This window comes from Heptranchias perlo, chromosome 6 (genome assembly GCF_035084215.1).
Source record: "Heptranchias perlo isolate sHepPer1 chromosome 6, sHepPer1.hap1, whole genome shotgun sequence".
NCBI classification, from domain to species: Eukaryota; Metazoa; Chordata; class Chondrichthyes; order Hexanchiformes; family Hexanchidae; genus Heptranchias; species Heptranchias perlo.
The window spans coordinates 112,056,539-112,076,553 of NC_090330.1; the positions used below are offsets into that span (position 1 = coordinate 112,056,539).

Sequence of the window (20,015 nt, forward strand, 5' to 3'; positions counted from 1 at the left end):
TTTCCCAGTTAAACATTGCAGGAAATTTGATATAGGACAGTGGAATGGCAGGAGAGGAGGTGTTCCCACGAGAGAGTTATTGAGTCTCTTGTGCCAACTAAGGATCTCATTCATTTCTTGGACACTATGTGGTCCTGGATGGTGTGGAGGTGAGCCTTACTTCCAGTTAGACTATCGCCAATTGGGGAAAATCTTAAAATCCATAGTTTGAGGTAAAGTTAATGAGCATTTTGAAAATCACGGGTTAATCAAGGAAATCAGCACGGATTTGTTAAAGGCAAGTAGGGTTTGACAAATTTTAACAGTTTTTTGAAGAAGTGACTGATTAGATTGACAAAAGGAATGCAATAGATATAGTGTGTATAAATCTTCAGGAGATATTCAATAAGGTGTCTCACAGGAAGCTTCTTACAAAGATTTGAGTACAAGAAGAAATGTAGGAGCTTGGATTGTAAGCTGGTTGACACAGGGAATAAAGAGTTGGGGTAAATGGATGTTGCTCGGATTGGAGAAAGGTTGGATGTGGTCAGCACCCCAGGGGTCAGTGCTGGCTCCACTTTTGTTCTTGATATATTTGGATTTGGGCTTAGGAAGAACAATCTCAAAATCTGCTGACAACACAAAAGTAGACCATTTGGCAAACAGTGAGGAACAACAACCAACTTGCATTACATCTATGTAATTCTATGTAACTTGCATTTATATAGCAAATATAAGTCATGGGAACTTTTACATCCACCTGAGCCCGCAGATGGGACCTCTGATTAAAGTCTCATTAAAAAGACAGATTAGTAAATAGTTTTGGTAAAAAGGCTTATGACTGAAATGGTCGGACCATCAGGTCAGTGTTGAATTGTCTTCTGTACCAATCTGGTTCAGTCCCTCTGTAGAAATGCTTTCAGAGGATCGTCTGTTCCAGGTTTTGGTTCACCAGGCATCTTTTTCTCTATTTCATCTTAACTGTTACCAAATTCATTGGTCACAATTCTAGAGACCTCTTCTTGGACCAAACTGTACTATTTTCACTTCTGAGCTTTTCTTCCTGTTCAAATTTTGTTTTGTTGCTAAAATGGTCAGCTTTCAGTCTTAGGAACATAGGAACAGGAGTAGGCCATTTAGCCCCTAAAACCTGTTCCGCCATTCAATAAGATCATGGCTGATCTGTGACTTAACTCCATATTCCTTAGCCCTTCACACCTTTGGTTAACAAAAATCTATCAATCTCAGATTTAAAATTAACAATTGAGTTAGCATCACCTGCCGTTTGCAGAAGAGAGTTCCAAACTTCTACCACCCTTTGCGTGTAGAAGTGTTTCCGAACTTCACTCCTGAAAGTCATGGCTCTAATTTTTAGGCTATATCCCCTAGTCCTAGACTATCTTGAAAATATCTTGAAAAGTTTAATCAAATCAACCCTTAATCTTCTAAATTCCAGGGAATACAACCCTAGTTTGTGTAATCTCGCCTCGTAATTTAACCCTTGGAGTCCAGGTATCATTCTAGTAAATCTACGCTGTAATCTCTCCAAAGCCAATATATCCTTCCTAAGGTGCGGTGCCCAGAACTGAACACAGTACTCCAGGTGTGGCCTAACCAGGGCTTTGTATAGCTGTAGCATAACTTCTACCCCCTTGTCCTCTAGTCCTCTAGATACAAAGGCCAGCATTCCATTAGCCTTTTTGATTATTTTCTATACCTGTCCATGACATTTTAATGATCTACGTACATGGACCCCTAAATCTCTTTGGACCTCCACTGTTTCGAGCTTTCCACCATTTAGAAAGTACTCTGATCTATCCTTTTTAGGTCCTTGTCTCTCTCTTGGCTCTAAATTAAGGTCATCAACCCTCCAGAATTGGCCTGGAGTCTCCAGGAATTGAAGATTAATGTCCAGGACACTGCTGCAAGGAACTAGGGAGAAAAATCATAGGGATATTAAATAAAATTGTACATTTCTTTCATTTTCTTTGAACGCTTCTGTTTATTAATTATAAAAATATTGGAGATGGGCAAAATGGCTGTTTGACTGACAGTCAAGAATCATCCAATTGGGTAATGAAGAGTCTTTTCTCTTTTCAATTGATTTAGGAAGGCAGTGTGCCATGAAGATAGATGTGTTGGGCGACCAATGGCGGTAGAATGAGGACGGGGCTGTTGGTGTCAGGAGGTCATGTGATGAAACCTCTAGGAATACATTCAACCAGAGTTGGCAACCCTACTCTAAGTCTTTGTTGTCTTCTTTAGTCTATCTCTCGCTGACCGAGTGTCCTCAGCATTTGTCGTTCTGAAACTCGGGTAAAGTGATCCAAAGGAAGTGGTTTATCTCAAATTCTGTTTCAAATACATTTAGGCCTTTGATACAAATATTGTAATGTGAGTGTCCTGGTGCCTGGCCGTCTAATCTCAAGCTGCTCCGTGAACACGGAGACCACTCATAGGATGTTTTTACAAGAAGGCTTTCCTTATAAGGGATTACTTATTGAAAACCAAGGGAAGGACAGAGTTTCTCAAGTGCTTCCTTGGGAATTGAACCAATTTATGTATTTTCAGAGACGTGTCTCCAAGGTTCGATGCTTCTGCATTTACATTGATCGTAAACACAGTGCAGGACAGCCATTTGGGCTCGTTGATTGCCCCAGCAACTTGGGGTTTCAGTCTTTAAACCATGAAAACTCCTTGTCTGTTTAAGAATTCCGAAATGCCAAAGGAATTTGACTTTTAACCCTATTCTATGATGTTAGACTTTCTCCCAATTTTCCAACAATGCCCTCCCTCAGTTCACAATCTGTGAAACTTAAGAGGCTGTTTTTATTCGTGCCAAAATCTCACTCTGCAATAAATAAATAAAGTGAAAAGTCCATGCCGCTATTTATTTATGAAATCTGCCCCACCCTAAGGAAACAAATAAACGTCAGGCTCCCCTTTAGTAACTAGGAGTATCAAGTCTCCTGGTAGCTGTATTTGGCCGCTTAACATGGGTCCAGTTTAGGGATGGGGCCTATTGAGATATTCTAGGCAGCAACCATAATGGCATAATGACTGTGACTGCACTGAATAAACTGGTGCCAAAATTTGTGGGGCTTATCTCCATCGGTACAAGTGTGGCAGAATGGAACCATCAATTGCCTTAGCTTGAAGCTGGAGATCCCATCTCAAGTCCCGGGAATGGGGTCATTTACACAGCCAGGATGGACGCATTGAACCTGCAAGGATGCTTCAGTAGCACCTGCCCCAAATCAAATGCCCCAAGGCAGGGGGCCCACAGTCCCTTCCACAGTCCCTGCCGTGACCCCACCTACAATCCCTTCCACAGTCCCCCCTGTAGCCCCTCCCACAGTCCCCCTGTAGCCCCTCCCACAGTCCCTCCCACGGCCCCTCCCACAGTCCCTCCCGCGGCCCCTCCCACAGTCCCCCCTGTCGCCCCTCCCACAGTCCCTGCCGCGGCCCCTCCCACAGTTCCTCCCATGGCCCCTCCCACAGTCCCTCCTGCGGCCCCTCCCACAGTCCCTCCCGCGGCCCCCCCACAGTCCCCCCTGTAGCCCCTCCCACAGTCCCTCCTGCGGCCCCTCCCACAGTCCCTCCCGCGGCCCTTCCCACAGTCCCCCCTGTAGCCCCTCCCACAGTCCCTCCCACAGTCCCTCCCATGACCACTCCCAAATTCCCTCCCACAGTCCTTCTTGCGGCCCCTCCCACTGTCCCTCCCACAGCCCCAACGGACCCTCCCGCGGCCCCTCCCACTATCCCTCCCACTGTCCCTTCCACAGTCCCTCCTGCGGCCCCTCCCGCGGCCCCTCCCACAGTCCCTCCCACAGTCCCTCCTGCGGCCCCTCCCGCGGCCCCTCCCACTGTCCCTTCCACAGTCCCTCCTGCGGCCCCTCCCGCGGCCCCTCCCACAGTCCCTCCCACAGCTCCAATGGACCCTCCCGTGGCCCCTTCTTGACCGAAGAAAAAAAAATCAGAAAATAGTCTTTACTCCCGGCAGGACCTCTGTACCTGCAGTGTAAGACAATTGATCCCCTCCGGGACTGATTCCTTTCCTTAGTAAACGTTTGTGACCTTCAGCTCCCAGCTCCCAGCTCCCAGCTGGTGAGTTACTGCGGCCAACCGAGGAAGTAATCAACGGAATGCTCAAGAAAGCCTGATAATCCGCCAAACACACTCCCCCGACAGAATTTAAAGGGCCGCAGCAAACGGAAAAGAACCCCAGTGGAAGCAGGTTCCCACCCAATGCATCAGAAGGCTCTAGCATCAATTATGAAGGCCAGAATCAGAGTAGTGGAGCCTTCAGGAGTGGTTATAGGGCTAGAGGAGTTTACGGAGGTTGGATGGGGCAAGGCCATGGAGGGATTAATAGACATGGACAAGGATTTTAAATGTAACACTTTTTTTTTCATTAATGGAATGTGTGCATCGCTGGCAAGGATGGCATTTATTGCCCATCCCTAATTGCCCTTGAGAAGGTGGTGGTGAGCCGCCTTCTTGAACCGCTGCAATCCGTGTGGTGAAGATTCTCCCACAGTGCTGTTAGGTAGGGAGTTCCAGGATTTTGACCCAGCGACAATGAAGGAACGGCGATATATTTCCAAGTAGGGATGGTGTGTGACTTGGAGGGAACGTGCAGGTGGTGTTGTTCCCATGTGCCTGCTGCTCTTGTCCTTCCAGGTGGTAGAGGTCGTGGGTTTGGGAGGTGCTGTGGAAGAAGCCTTGGCGAGTTGCTGCAGTGCATCCTGTGGATGGTACACACTGCAGCCACTGTGCGCCGGTGGTGAAGGGAGTGAATGTTTAGGGTGGTGGATGGGGTGCCAATCAAGTGAGCTGCTTTGTCCTGGATGGTGTCGAGCTTCTTGAGTGTTGTTGGAGCTGCACTCATCCAGGCAAGTGGAGAGTATTCCATCACACTCCTGACTTGTGCCTTGCAGATGGTGGAAAGGCTTTGGGGAGTCAGGAGGTGAGTCACTCGCCGCAGAATACCCAGCCTCTGACCTGCTCTTGTAGCGACAGTACTTATATGGCTGGTCCAGTTAAGTTTCTGGTCAATGGTGACCGCCAGGATGTTGATGGTGGGGGATTCGGTGATAGCTATGCCGTTGAATGTCAAGGGGAGGTGGTTCCTTGACATCCCTGTCCTGTCTCACCGGCAGGACAGCCCCACCAGAGGTGGCGGTACAATGGTATACAGTCAGGAGGAAATGGCCCTGGGAGTCCTCAACATTGACTCCGGACCCCATGAAAACTCATGGCATCAGGTCAAACATGAGCAAGGAAATCTTCTGTTGATTACCACCGACCGCCCTCCATCAGCTGATGAATCAGTTCTCCTCCATGTTGAATACCACTTCAAGGAAGCACTGAGGGTAGCAAGGGCACATAATGTACTCTGGGTGGGGGACTTCAATGTCCATCACCAAGAGTGGCTCGATAGCACCACTATTGACCGAGCTGGCCAAGTCCTGAAGGACATAGCTGCCAGACTGGGCCGGCAGCAGATGGTGAGCGAACCAACACGAGGGAAAAACTTACTTGACCTCATCCTCACCAATCTACCTGTCGCAGATGCATCTGTCCATGACAGTAATGGTAGGAGTGACCACCGCACAGTCCTTGTGGAGACAAAGTCCCGTCTTCCCACTGAGGACACCATCCAACGTATTCTGTGGCACTACCACCGTGCTAAATGGGATAGATTCAGAACAGATCTAGCAGCTCAAAACTGGGCAATCATGAGGCGCTGTGGGCTATCAGCAGCAGCAGAATTGTATTCCAGCACAATCTGTTACCTCATGGCCCAACATATTCCTCACTCTACCATTACCAACAAGCCAGGAGATCAACCCTAGTTCAATGAGGATTGTAGAACAGCATGCCAGTCTTCTGCCTATTCAATTCACTCCACGTGATATCAAGAAACGGCTGAGTGCACTGGATACAGCAAAGGCTATGGGCCCTGACAATATCCCGGCTGTAGCGCTGAAGACTCGTGCTCCAGAACTAGCCGCACTTCTAGCCAAGCTGTTCCAGTACAGCTGCAACACTGGCATCTACCCGACAAAGTGGAAAATTGCCCAGGTATGTCCTGTCCACAAAAAGGACAAATCCAATCCGGCCAATTACCAACCCATCAGTCTACTCTCAATCATCAGCAAAGTGATGGAAGGTGTCGTCGACAGTGCTATCAAGCGGAACTTACTCACCAATAACCTGCTCACCGATGCTCAGTTTGGGTTCCGCCAGGACCACTCAGATCCAGGCCCCATTTCAGCCTTGGTCCAAAGAGGGACAAAAGAGGTAAATTCCAGAGGTGAGGTGAGAGTGACTGCCCTTGACATCAAGTCAGCATTTGACTAAGTGTGGCACCAAGGAGTCCGTGTAAAATTGAAGTCAATGGGAATCAGGGGGAAACTCTCCAGTGGCTGGAGTCATACCTAGCACAAAAAAGATAGTAGTGGTTGTTGGAGGCCAATCATCTCAGCACCAGGACATCGCTGCAACCCTAACCCTAATACGGTGTCCTAGGCCCAACCATCTTCAGCTGCTTCATCAATGACCTTCCCTCCATCATAAGGTCAGAAATGGGGATGTTCGCTGATGATTGCACAGTATTTAGTTCCATTCGCAACCCCTCACATAATGAAGCAGTCCGTGCCCACATGCAGCAAGACCTGGACAACATCCAGGCTTGGGCTGATAAGTGGCAAGTGACATTCATGCTAGACAACTGCAGCGATGTCCCAGAGCTGAGATGATTGGCCTCGAATGACCTCTACCATCTTCCTTTGTACTTGGTATGACTCCAGCCACTGGAGAGCTTTCCCCCTGATTCGCATTGACAGCAATTTTACTAGGGCTCCTTGGTGCTACACTCGGTCAAATGCTGCCTTGATGTCAAGGGCAGTCACTCTCACCTCACCTCTGGAATTCAGCTCTTTTGTCCCTCTTTGGACCATGGCTGAAATGGGGTCTGGAGCCGAGTGGTCCTGGCGGAACCCAAACTGAGCATCGGTGAGCACGTTATTGGTGAGTAAGTGCTGCTTAATAGCAATATTGATGACACCTTCCATCACTTTGCTGATGATTGAGAGTAGACTGATGGGTTGCTAATTGGCCGGATTAGATTTGTCCTTTTGTGGACAGATCATACCTGGGCAATTTTCCACTTTGTCAAGTAGATACCAGTGTGGTAGCTGTACTGGAACATTGGAGGATGGGGAGCCAAAGAAGCTCATTGAGTTCGGGGTGATTGATTATTGAGACTTAATGTAGGGCAGGACAGGAGCAGCAGCTTTTTATACAACTTGGAGTTAATGAAGGGAAGGGGATGGGAGGCCAGTGAGAGGTTGGAACAGTCATGTCTGGAAGTGACAAAGGCATAGATAAGGGTTTCAGTGGCAGTGAGACTGAGATAATTATGGAGATGTGCATAGATTTAAGTAACTGATTTTTGCAATGGAGATGATGTGGGATTTATAAAGCAGCTCAGGATCAAACGTTATGCAAAGATTATGGACGGTTTGGTCTAGCTTGAGAGAACAGCCTGGGAGAGGCAATGGAATCAGCATAAAAAGAGTGGAGCCGGTGGCCTGGACCAAAGTCAGTGGTTCTGGTCTTCCTCTTGTTGAGCTGGAGGAAGTTGGGTGTCATGAACAAATGTGTGGAAGCTCTGTGCCAGCAGATGATGTCACCATGCAGCAGTATTTATTTCCAGAAGACAAAAGCCAAGGATAGAATCTTAGGTGATTCCAGAGGTGACAATGCAGAGAAGGGAAAAGAAGGCACTTGCTGCATTGGATAGGTAGGAATGGAATCGTGCACCAGCTGTCTCAGTGGGTTGGACAATGGAGGAGAGGTATTGGAGAAGGATGGTGCAATCAACCATGTCATATGCTGCAGATAGTTCCCGGAGGAATAAATCATGGTCACAATTCCAGAGGATGCCATTCAAGATTTTGGTTGGGCTGTTTTAGTGCTTAGAGAAGGGTGAAAGCCTACTTGGACGGGTGTGTTAAACGGGACAGTGGGATAGGGTGTGATTGGGAGAGAGATTGAGGGGTTATAGTGTGTGTTAAATGGGATAGGGTATGATCAGAGGAGGTATCGAGGGCTTATAGTGTGTGTTATATGGGTCAGTGGGACAGAGTGTGATTAGGAGAGAGATCTAGGGGTTATAGAACATAACAACATAAGATTTAGGAGCAGGAGTAGGCCATATGGCCCCTCGAGCCTGCTCCGCCATCAATCTGATCTTCAATCTCAACTCCACTTTCCCGCCAGATCCTCATATCCCTTGATTCCACTGGAGTCCAAAAATCTATCGATCTCAGCATCCACAGCCCCTTGAGGTAGAGAATTCCAAAGATTCATAACCCTCTGAGTGAAGAAGTTCCTCCTCATCTCAGTCTTAAATGGCTGACCCCTTATCTGGCAACTGCGCCCCCTAGTTCTAGACTCTCCAGCCAGGAGAAACAACCTCTCAGCATGTACCCTGTCAAACCCCCTCAGAATCTTACATGTTTCAATGAGATCACCTCTCATTCTTCTATGTGTTATAATGTGTTTTAAATGAGACAGTGGGACAAGACGTGATCAGGAGAGGGATTGAGTGGATATGGTGTGTGTTAAATGGAGATTCAATATTGATATATTAAAATTGGTACGATCATGGTGCCTGTCTATAATGCTCTGGTATCGCACAGTCTGCATTATGCGGTGGTAACATGCAAGGTGTCACACTTTTTTATTGGCTGAAATTTTAAAAAGCCACAATAACAACCCAGTAGCCATCCCAGGAAATGTTTTAATTTACAGCAATGAGACTTGCTGTAGAGGGTCAGTGTGAATGTGGTGTCCATAAGGGACAGATCTCTCTCTACCTTAACGGAACAATACATAGGAACAGGAGTAGGCCATTCACACAACACATTGTGCGTGACATAAATAGCCTTGTCCTTATGAGACAGCAGATCCTCTGACTCACTGTAAACAACAGCAGGGCAGAGCTGCTAATATTAAATACGGTTTAGCCAGGGATCTCCTCCCCCCCCCCTCCTCCCTCTTCTAGTTTATTTAAAGTTTTCCCAGGGACTTTCGCCCGCCTGTTCTCCCGGGCAGCAGCCGGTGGTTCGGGAGTGGAGCGGGGACCGCTCTCTGCCCGGTGGGTGGAGCGGGAGTGGAGCGGGGACCGCTCTCTGCCCGGTGGGTGGAGCGGGAGTGGAGCGGGGACCGCTCTCTGCCCGGTGGGAGGGAGGGAGTGGAGCGGGAGTGGAGCGGGGACCGCTCTCTGCCCGGTGGGTGGAGCGGGGACCGCTCTCTGCCCGGTGGGTGGAGCGGGGGGACCGCTCTCTGCCCGGTGGGTGGGAGGGAGTGAGCGGGGCGGAGCGGGGACCGCTCTCTGCCCGGTGGGTGGGAGGGAGTGAGCGGGGCGGAGCGGGGACCGCTCTCTGCCCGGTGGGAGGGAGGGAGTGGAGCGGGGCGGAGCGGGGACCGCTCTCTGCCCGGTGGGAGGGAGGGAGTGAGCGGGGCGGAGCGGGGACCGCTCTCTGCCCGGTGGGTGGGAGGGAGTGAGCGGGGCGGAGCGGGGACCGCTCTCTGCCCGGTGGGAGGGAGGGAGTGGAGCGGGGACCGCTCTCTGCCCGGTGGGTGGGTGGGAGGGAGTGGAGCGGGACGGGGCGGAGCGGGGACCGCTCTCTGCCCGGTGGGTGGGAGGGAGTGAGCGGGGCGGAGCGGGGACCGCTCTCTGCCCGGTGGGTGGAGCGGGGACCGCTCTCTGCCCGGTGGGAGGGAGGGAGTGAGCGGGAGTGGAGCGGGGACCGCTCTCTGCCCGGTGGGTGGGAGGGAGTGGAGCGGGACGGGGCGGGGACCGCTCTCTGCCCGGTGGGTGGGAGGGAGGGAGTGAGCGGGACGGGGCGGAGCGGAGCCGGGCGGAACATGCGCCGTGTGGCAGCGGATTAGAGCCCAGCCCTGTGCACCCGGAGCCGGTCAGCAGTGAGGACGGAACGGCGGCGATGGACTGGAGCGGGCTCCGGGCCGCGATCCGCCGCTGGGTGAGTGACCTTTGGGCAGGCGGAGACCCGCAGCGGCCACCGGCTCCCGGACAGCCCCGGCCGGAGGGAGACCGAGTTCCTGAAACCTCCGCAGGGCAGGAGGGCAAGTCGTACCGATACCGAGTGTCACCCATCGAGTAGCGATACCGAGTGTCACCCATCGAGTAGCGATACCGAGTGTCACCCATCGAGTACCGATACCGAGTGTCACCCATCGAGTACCGATACCGATACCGAGTGTCACCCATCGAGTACCGATACCGAGTGTCACCCATCGAGTACCGATACCGATACCGAGTGTCACCCATCGAGTACCGATACCGAGTGTCACCCATCGAGTACCGATACCGAGTGTCACCCATCGAGTACCGATACCGATACCGAGTGTCACCCATCGAGTACCGATACCGAGTGTCACCCATCGAGTACCGATACCGAGTGTCACCCATCGAGTACCGATATCGATACCGAGTGTCACCCATCGAGTACCGATACCGAGTGTCACCCATCGAGTACCGATACCGAGTGTCACCCATCGAGTACCGATACCGAGTGTCACCCATCGAGTACCGATACCGAGTGTCACCCATCGAGTACCGATATCGATACCGAGTGTCACCCATCGAGTACCGATACCGAGTGTCACCCATCGAGTACCGATACCGAGTGTCACCCATCGAGTACCGATATCGAGTGTCACCCATCGAGTACCGATACCGAGTGTCACCCATCGAGTACCGATACCGAGTGTCACCCATCGAGTACCGATACCGAGTGTCACCCATCGAGTACCGATACCGATACCGAGTGTCACCCATCGAGTACCGATACCGATACCGAGTGTCACCCATCGAGTACCGATACCGATACCGAGTGTCACCCATCGAGTACCGATACCGATACCGAGTGTCACCCATCGAGTACCGATATCGATACCGAGTGTCACCCATCGAGTACCGATACCGAGTGTCACCCATCGAGTACCGATACCGAGTGTCACCCATCGAGTACCGATATCGAGTCTGACAGCACAGTATCGATACCCAGCGCCTGGATTCATTTCTCTCACGATCTACCTGTCCGAATCTACCTCTAACTTTCCCGTTTTGGCTCCAGTTGGTTGAGTAATTCCCGGTGCCGGAGCTTCAGGGAACGGCGGACGAGGTCTGACCGACTGCGGGAGCGGGAGCGGCGGACGGGTTTAAAGGCAGCAGGTGCTCGGAGTGTGAGCGCAGGAAGTTTCCTGTTCGGCCTTTTCTTATCCCCAAACTACCCGACCTGTTGTACATTCCCAGCGTTGGTTTCTATTTCAACTTCTTCACGTGTTAAAACTTGTTGTGAGAAGTGAGGTGATTTCCTGCCCGCGGATCTTTGCAATATTCCTAACCCGTGTCGTTACATTCTTAGAGCATATTAGATTGTACTAAGTAGGGGAATTTGGGTTGGTGCCAATCACTGGCTTATTGTAAGGCAAAAGTTAAATAAAAGGCAAGTGTTGCGTAGTTTTTATGGTATCGGTTTTGATAAGGGATTTGGAAGAAAATATTCTTGAGAAATCTAGTAATTATTGGCGAACCTTTTAAGTTTGTGAATTGGTCGGATTCCATTATTTGTAAATTGAGCCCTGGATGAAAAGCAGTGAAGAATCTGACCCCGTGTTGGTGATTGTTATTCAATTTTGAGTGAATAATCTTATTCAGCCTTCCCCACACTGTCCCCACTCTCGGAGCTTCCTTTTCTGCCCGATTAAATGCGACGTTAATTGTACATTCAACAACCAGTAACCGGCTTCTCTGGAGTGAGGTTTTACCTGCCCGATCAGTTTTCCCACAGAATGTGTGAATCCGGTTGGTCAGCAGCGTGAGAAATTGCAGGGATTTAACTCGATGTAATTCGAGTCCTACTGTTAACTTCCCCCATTTTATTTGGTAGTCATGATGTGGAGATGCCGGTGATGGACTGGGGTTGACAATTGTAAACAATTTTACAACACCAAGTTATAGTCCAGCAATTTTATTTTAAATTCACAAGCTTTCGGAGACTTCCTCCTTCCTCAGGTAAACGTTTACCTGAGGAAGGAGGAAGTCTCCGAAAGCTTGTGAATTTAAAATAAAATTGCTGGACTATAACTTGGTGTTGTAAAATTGTTTACATTTTATTTGGGGGAAGGATGTCTGTCGAGGTCTGATAAAGTGAGAATTTAGAGGGAACTGATGTCTGTTGGAAGTTATTGATGAGGTTAGCGCTGAAACTCAGTAGTAAAGTAACTGATATAATATTTCACTCATTCTGTTTGTAGTTGGCTTTGAATATAGAAAATCTAAAGTAATCTCTTTCCAAAATGTACAATGTCTGCTATTAGTGCACAATTCCAATACTCCCCGCAAAACATCATTTAGTACTCGACCAGCATGCCAACATAGGAATTAAGAGCAGGAGTAGGCCATTCGAGCCTGCTCTGCCATTTGATAAGATCATGGCTGATCTGATTGTGACCTCAACCCTACTTTCCCGTCTACTTACTATAACCTTTGACTTCCTTGTTAATCAGGAATCTATCTAACTCAGCCTTAAAAATATTCATGATGTGGAGATGCCGGTGATGGACTGGGGTTGACAATTGTAAACAATTTTACAACACCAAGTTATAGTCCAGCAATTTTATTTTAAATTCACAAGCTTTCGGAGGCTTCCTCCTTCGTCAGGTGAACGATCACCTGACGAAGGAGGAAGCCTCCGAAAGCTTGTGAATTTAAAATAAAATTGCTGGACTATAACTTGGTGTTGTAAAATTGTTTACAATTAAAAATATTCAATGACCCTGCCTCCACCACTCTCTAGGGAAGGGAGTTCCACAGACTTACGACCCTCTGAGAGAAAAAAAATCTCATCTCTGTCTTAAATGGGAGATCTCTTACTTTAAACTGTGGCCCCTAGTTCTAGTCCCTCCCACAAAGGGAAACATCCTCTCAGCATCTACCCCTGCAAGTCCCCAGATGCCACATTTTATATTTTTTTGAAAAAAGTGACAGCTGAAAAGTTGTATCGCAGCTGGCATGGTACTCATATTCTGTGCTAAAATCTTCTGATATGTTCTGTGTAACGGAAGCACATACTGGCTTTTTGATCGCAGATAGTATTTTATATGATCATTATGTCGGGGAGTAATAGTCCTTTCTAAGGAAGGATGAACTTGCTTTTGGTCTGCTCCTGCTCCTATTTCTTATGTTATGTTGTTATGTTCTTATGTTCTTTTGTACAACGCCTTTCACATCCTCAGGATGTCCCAAAGTGATTCACAACCAATTAATTACTTTTGAAGTGTAGCCACTATCTTTTTTGTAGGCAAATGTAGCATTCACTTTGCACAGTGCAAAATCCCACAAACAGCAGTGAGATGTTGATTGAGGGATAAATGTTGACCAAGGAAAACACCCCCTGCTCATTTTCAAATAGTGCCGTGGGATATTTTACATCCATCTGAGAGGGCAGACAGGGCTTTGGTTTAACGTCTCATCTGAAAGATGACACCTCCGACATTGCAGCACTCTCTCAGTACCAAGTATCAGTATAGATCATGTGGTCAGCCCCTGAAGTGGGGCTTGAACCCATGACCTTCTGATTCGGTTGTAAACAATTTTACAACACCAAGTTATAGTCCAGCAATTTTATAAAATTGCTGGACTATAACTTGGTGTTGTAAAATTGTTTACAATTGTCAACCCCAGTCCATCACCGGCATCTCCACATCACCACTTCTGATTCGGGTGAGAGTGCTACCCACTGAGCCAAACTGACACCAATATTATTCTATAATTTCTGAATGCTCTAAGAGACCAGATAAATCCTCTTCCTGTGAGTACCAGATAAAGATGCACTTTACTTGTGTGTGACAATGTGGAGCCAGACTGATGTGCAGCTGGAGAATAAAAACACTATTATTTTACACTGTTGGATCTACTGCTACTGACTGGCTGACGGATTGTGCTGCCAATATGGTGCTGATGTAATAATTTACAAGTTGCTAGTGCAGGATCAGACAAGAGATTAAATGAGGGGCCTAAAGGATCTTGCTGCTAGTTAGTGTGTAAGACTTGTCAGATCTTATTGATCTGATTAACTGCTGACTATTTTTATCTATTAAGTAAGTAAACCAACTCTGTTTTGAACTGACTTGGTCTTTTTGCTCAAAATCTCACTCATTGCGAAAATTTACTCTTGACATATCCATGAATACGAAGTTAATACTCTTAAGACAAGCAGCTTTAATCAGACAGCATTAGTCTGTTTATCCGTTTGTTCTTGCTAATTTTGACATTGATTTCGTGGTGAAAACCTTTTTGAAGATTGCAGCGATGCAGAGAACAGGCTACAGAAAACAAAATGCAAGCATGTTAAGTTACCTTTTGTTTGTTCATGTCTCTGCTGCAGCTGCTTGGAGCTGGTTATCGCAGGACAGCAACTTGAACACGACTTTGCCTCCAATCTTTCTGTTCAGCAGCACCTTGCAGCAACAAGAATGAGATTGGAGAACAAGCTTGCTCCATTTCTGTTGTGGTGCAAGTCTGTGACAAACAGGAAGTTCTGTATTGTGCTTCTTTGATTAGATTGAGGGTCCTGTAACATGCAGATAATTACACTGACGGTCCTGCAACATATTTCAGATGGTTACACTGAGGGTTTCTGTAACATATTTGCAGATAATTACACTGAAGGTCCTGTAACATACTTGCAGATGGTTGCACTGAGGGTTTCTGTAACATACTTACAGATAATTACACTGAAGGTCCTGTAACATACTTGCGGACAATTACACTGAGGGTCCTGTACAATTTGACAGTTTTTGTGCTTGGGCACAGTTTCCAGTCAGCATGTTCACATCTGTTGTAGTCAGGAGGCTCACGTCACGGGGGCAGCATTTGGAGGGTTCTCAATGGCCTCCAGGTTGCAATAGTAGCTGGAGCCTGGTGGAGATGGGGTGGGGGAATGTCCCCATTCTAAGGTCAGGTTGGGGGGGTGGGGAGATGAGCCTGCAGAAAGGGACACATAACACTTCCTATTTTCCTAGCTCGGGACGCATTTTTTGCATAGTGCGTCCCTGCTTAGCAGGTATCCTTTGTCCTGACGTTTGCGGTGGGATATGTCAAATGCACTTTCGTGCTACGAGTGAAGCTCTGCGAACCTGCGGGTGGTAGATCCTTACCCTGTTTGGCAGTAGGCCTAGGTTAGGTTAAACAGGACAGTAAGACTGGTTATGGCTTTGGCCTCCAGGACCTCGGGTAAGAAGGGCTGGAGGCAGGAACAGAAACAAATGTCTGCTTGTGGTGGTAGTTGTCCCAGTACTTGTCTAAAAGATCGTGAAATGTATGGAGTCTGTGTGGGGTGAGATGTGATTGGAAAATGTTGACTTGTCTTTTCCTCGATCAGCTGTGGGCAGAGGGCAAAGGTCAAGCCCCCCTCCATCGATTCCCTTAGACTGTGGCCCATGCCATGGTCTCCAGATTTACACAGACTTTCTGTATTGCTAGGTGATGTAGAGGACACTATTGTTCAATAGGTTAGGCACTAGCCACATGTGGCTAATTGAGAATCCGGATGTGGATAATTGCATTGCAGATTAGTAAATATAAACTGAGTAATCGACACCTTCGTTGGTCATGTGATCTTAATACTCGCATCTGCATGGCGTATGTATGTGAACTTTAACCTTTTTGCGTTGGTAAAATGGTAATATGAAAAGCAGAGTGTCCGAGTGTTTTTTGATCATTGCGGCTGCTGTTCTTCCTTGGCTTACTCAATGGTGGTAGATAATTAAGTAAATATTCACGTGAAGTACATTTACCTGTATTGTATGAGTGTATACAAGGCATTTTCTACTTGAATCAGTGCATGTGGCTAAAAGTGGTGTCGCTGCAGCCCCATCTGTGGCTCATCAGCAATTTCTGTTGAACAGCACTGCATCATTGAGTAGAGACAGGAGAACAAAAGGATCGGCCACCTATTAGAAAGGCACAAAACGCATGATGTGAGCAAGCAGTGAAGTGGTGCTACAGTCTACTTCCTCTCCCGTGTTTGCTGAAATGGATGTACTGTAACTTGAGGTGAGTGCAAAGAACACTTCCCGTGCCAGTACAGGCACCTCCTCCAATGACAGCAGTGCATCATATCTGGCAGTAGATGGTGTCCAGGCTCAATGCTGTCATCAGGAATTGGCAACAGATCATAGAATCATAGAAATGACAACACAGAAGGAGTCCAAAATAAAAACAGAAAATGCTGGAGAAGCTCAGCAAGTGAGGCAGCATCTGTGGAGAAAGAAACAGAGTTAATGTTTCAGATCGAAGACCTTTCGTCAGAACTGGAAGATGTTAAAAGAGTTAAAGTTTTTGAGGAAGTACAGAGCCAGGGAAAGTGGGGGGGTGGTGGAAGAGAGGGAAGGGGAGGAAAGACTAAAAGGGGAAGGTCTGTGATAGAGTAGAGGGCACAAGTGATTAAATGACAAAAGGGATGATGGTGCAAGACAAGAAGGGTAGTAATGGGACAGGTTAATAAACAAAAGACCGTTCTAGAGTAGCTGTGAATGGCAGCAGCAGAACCATTACCAGCACTAGCTAACTGAAAAAATGGGAACAGTGGTTATGATCTGAAGTTATTGAAATCAATGTTGAGTCCGGAAGGTTGTAAAGTGTCTAAATGAAGGATGAGGTGCTGTTCCTCGAGCTTCCCTTGAGCTTCATTGGAACAGTGTAAGAGACCGAGGACAGAGAGGTCAGAGTAGGAGTGGGAAGGGGAATTAAAATGGCAAGTGACCAGCAACCCTCTCTGTCCTCTATCCTATCACAGACCTTCCCTTTTGTTCTTTCCTCCTCACCCCTCCTTCCCCCCCTTTCCCTGGCTCTGTACTTCCTCAAAAACTTTAACTCTTTTAACATCTTCCAGTTCTGACGAAAGGTCTTCGACCTGAAACATTAACTCTGTTTCTTTCTCCACAGACGCTGCCTCACTTGCTGAGCTTCTCCAGCATTTTCTGTTTTTATTTCAGATTTCCAGCATCTGCAGTATTTTGCTTTTAACAGAAGGAATCCAGCCGGCTCACCACACCTGTGCTGGTTGCTAGCTCTTCAGCTGAAGCTATCTGCTCTTAATCTCATTTCCTCATCCTTTCCCTATGCATCCCTTTTAATAGACAAATTGGTGGTAATTTTAACCTAACTCACCGTGGTGGGAAACCCACAGGATCGGGTGCAACACGGTTTTACACCTTGCCCAGTATTGCTCGCCAGTGACTTCAATGGAGAGTACAATTGGGCGGGGAGTAAAACGAGCATTGCACCCGATCCTGTCGGTTTCCCGACAAACTAGTGAAGTTAAAATTGCCCCTATTGAGTCTAATAGCTTTGATATCTGTTGCAAGTTTATTTTCATATTCTCTTTTTGCACTTCTTTTACTTTCTTTGCAGCCCTTTGTTGCTCTTTACAGCTTTCTCAGTCAGCCATGGCTCAGAAGGTAGCACTTCCGTCTCTGAGACAGAAGGTTGTGGGTTCAAACCCCACTCCAAAGGCTTGAGCACAAAATCCCGGCTGACACTCCCAGTGCTGTACTGAGGAAGCACCGCACTGTCAGAGTTGCCGTCTTTCGGATGAGATGTTAAACCGAGGCCCCGTCTGCCCTCTCAGGTGGATGTAAAAGGTCCCACAGCATTATTTGAGGAAGAGCAGGGGAATTCTGCCCGGTGTCAATATTTATCTGTCAACCAACACCACTCGGGCAGGCCTTGGAGAAGATCATGGTGGGGGAGGTGGGGTCCACCATCGGTGGGGGGGGGGGCGGCTGGTCACAGGGGCTCTGTTAGCCAGGTGAATTTGTTGGGCCTGGATGAAGCACTCCTGTTCCTCTGGGCCCACGAACAGTGCAATAAAGGAACTGACCTCATGGGTCCGGTCCCTCTCGTCTGCTTTCACTTGACGTGAATCAGAAGCAATGGGAAACTCAAACAGTTAAATTCGTTTTGCATTTCTAATGCACCAAAAAATGAAGTGCCTCAACTATCGCAATGAGGTACATTCCCCGGCTTTAAGTGGGGGCGGGACTTCCGGGTTTCTGTTGCTTGCATCCAAACGCGCTTCGGTTAAACCCGGAAGCGGGCGAGTTGGAGCCAGGATGTGGTCCCGCTGAAGAATTCAACAATTTTTACTACCCACCCACCCCCAGCCCACCTGTTCTTGGGGGTTAAAATTAACCCCAAAGTATCTGTTCATTTAGCTCATGACTGTGGGATCTTGCTGTGTGCAAAATTGAATGCCGTGTTTCCCTACACTGCAAGTGTCTACACTTCAAAAATACTTAATTGGCTGCGAAACACTTTGGGACACCCTGAGGTAATGAAATGCACTTTACAAATACAAGTTTGTTCTTTATCCCACTCACTTGCACACTCACTCTTGTGCGTGCTATCTTTTTCGACATAAGAACTAGGAGCAGGAGTAGGCCATACGGCCCCTCGATCCTGCTCCGCCATTCAATCAGATCATGGCTGATCTTCGATGTCAACTTTACTTACCTGCCCGATCCCCATATCCCTTGATTCCCCATGACTCCAAAAACCTATCCGTCTCAGCCTTGAATATATTCAATGACTGAGCATCCACAGCCCTTTAGGGTAAAGAATTCCACAGATTCACAACCCTCTGAATGAAGAAATTCTTCCTCATATCAGTCTTGAATGGCCGACCCCTTATCCTGCAACTATGCCCCCTTGTTCTAGACTCTCTAGCCAGGGGAACCAATCTCTTAGCATCTACCCTGTCAAGCCCCCTCAGAATCTTCTATGTTTCAATGAGATCACCTCTCATTCTTCTAAACTCCAGAGAGTAAAGGCCCATTCTACTCAACCTCTTTTCATAGCACATCCATCTCATCCCAGGAATCAGCCTAGTGAACCTTCGTTGCACTGCCTCTAAGGCAAGTATATGCTTCCTTAGATAAGGAGAACAAAACTGTACGCAGTACTCCAGGTGAGGTCTCACTAAAGCCCTGTACAACTGTAGCAAGACTTCCTTACTCTTGTACTCCAACCCCCTTGCAATAAAGGCCAACATGCCATTTGCTTTCCTAATTGCTTGCTGTACCTGCATACTAACTTTTTGTGTTCCTTGTATGAGGACACCCAAGTCTCTCTGAACACCAACATTGAATAGTTTCTCACCATTTAAAAAAATATTCTGTTTTTCTGTTCTTCCTACCAAAGTGAATAACCTCACATTTCCCCACATTATACTCCATCTGCCACCTTCTTGCCAATTCACTTAATCTGCCTATATCCCTTGATCTGTCTGTCTATATTAGTTCGGTATGTTTGGAAGACTTTATTTGCTACTGAAATGAATTTTTCAAGGCCAGGCCAACACTACAGATAATGAATAAGCTGACGATTAAGAAAATAAACCTTCTCTCAGCAAACCAGAAGTGCCAGATGTTATACAAAAGCACATGAGCTAGATTATGGCTTCATGCTTTTATTCTTTAAATTGCAGATACAGCTTTTAATAATCTGTTTTATGTGTTCCTGCTCTAATACCTTTGTTGTAATACCTGTTCTCAGCTTAGCAGAGAGAGAGGTTGAAAACAGCGGTTTACTGACAGGTACGGAGTAAGCAGATGACTCCATTGGGCTGGGGGCAGCTTTAGATGCAAGGACCCAAAATTTGAAAGATTATAGTAACTGTCCTTTTACCAAACATTCCTGTAATAGCTAGAAAGCTCTTAATTGTATAAAGGTGTCTCATTTCAGGACACCTTGTTCAGAACTCCTCCTTAATCACTAGATAATGGTACAGCCCTTCCAGAATTCCTCGCCTTTAAAGTTAATCCTTTCTCTGCTGTTTGTTTTTGTGTTCTCTCTCAGATACACAGGTCCACATAAGAGATTGAACCACTCAGCATGTTACAAAATAACCAAACCATGGCACAATTTGAAT

The 20,015-nt window shown here is 47.5% G+C and overlaps 1 protein-coding gene across 12 annotated transcripts in view; it reads left to right on the top strand.

Moving 5' to 3' along the window:
- The first annotated feature begins 9,904 nt into the window (after nucleotides 1-9,904).
- atp11a (ATPase phospholipid transporting 11A) overlaps nucleotides 9,905-20,015 on the top strand; it is a 292,743-nt gene continuing 282,632 nt past the window's right edge. For all 12 annotated transcript variants that reach the window (XM_067986665.1, XM_067986669.1, XM_067986666.1 and 9 more), the window contains exon 1: nucleotides 9,905-10,037. In XM_067986665.1, the coding sequence (XP_067842766.1) occupies nucleotides 9,999-10,037 (39 nt within the window). In that variant the 5' untranslated portion in view covers nucleotides 9,905-9,998. The remainder of the gene's footprint in view (nucleotides 10,038-20,015) is intronic.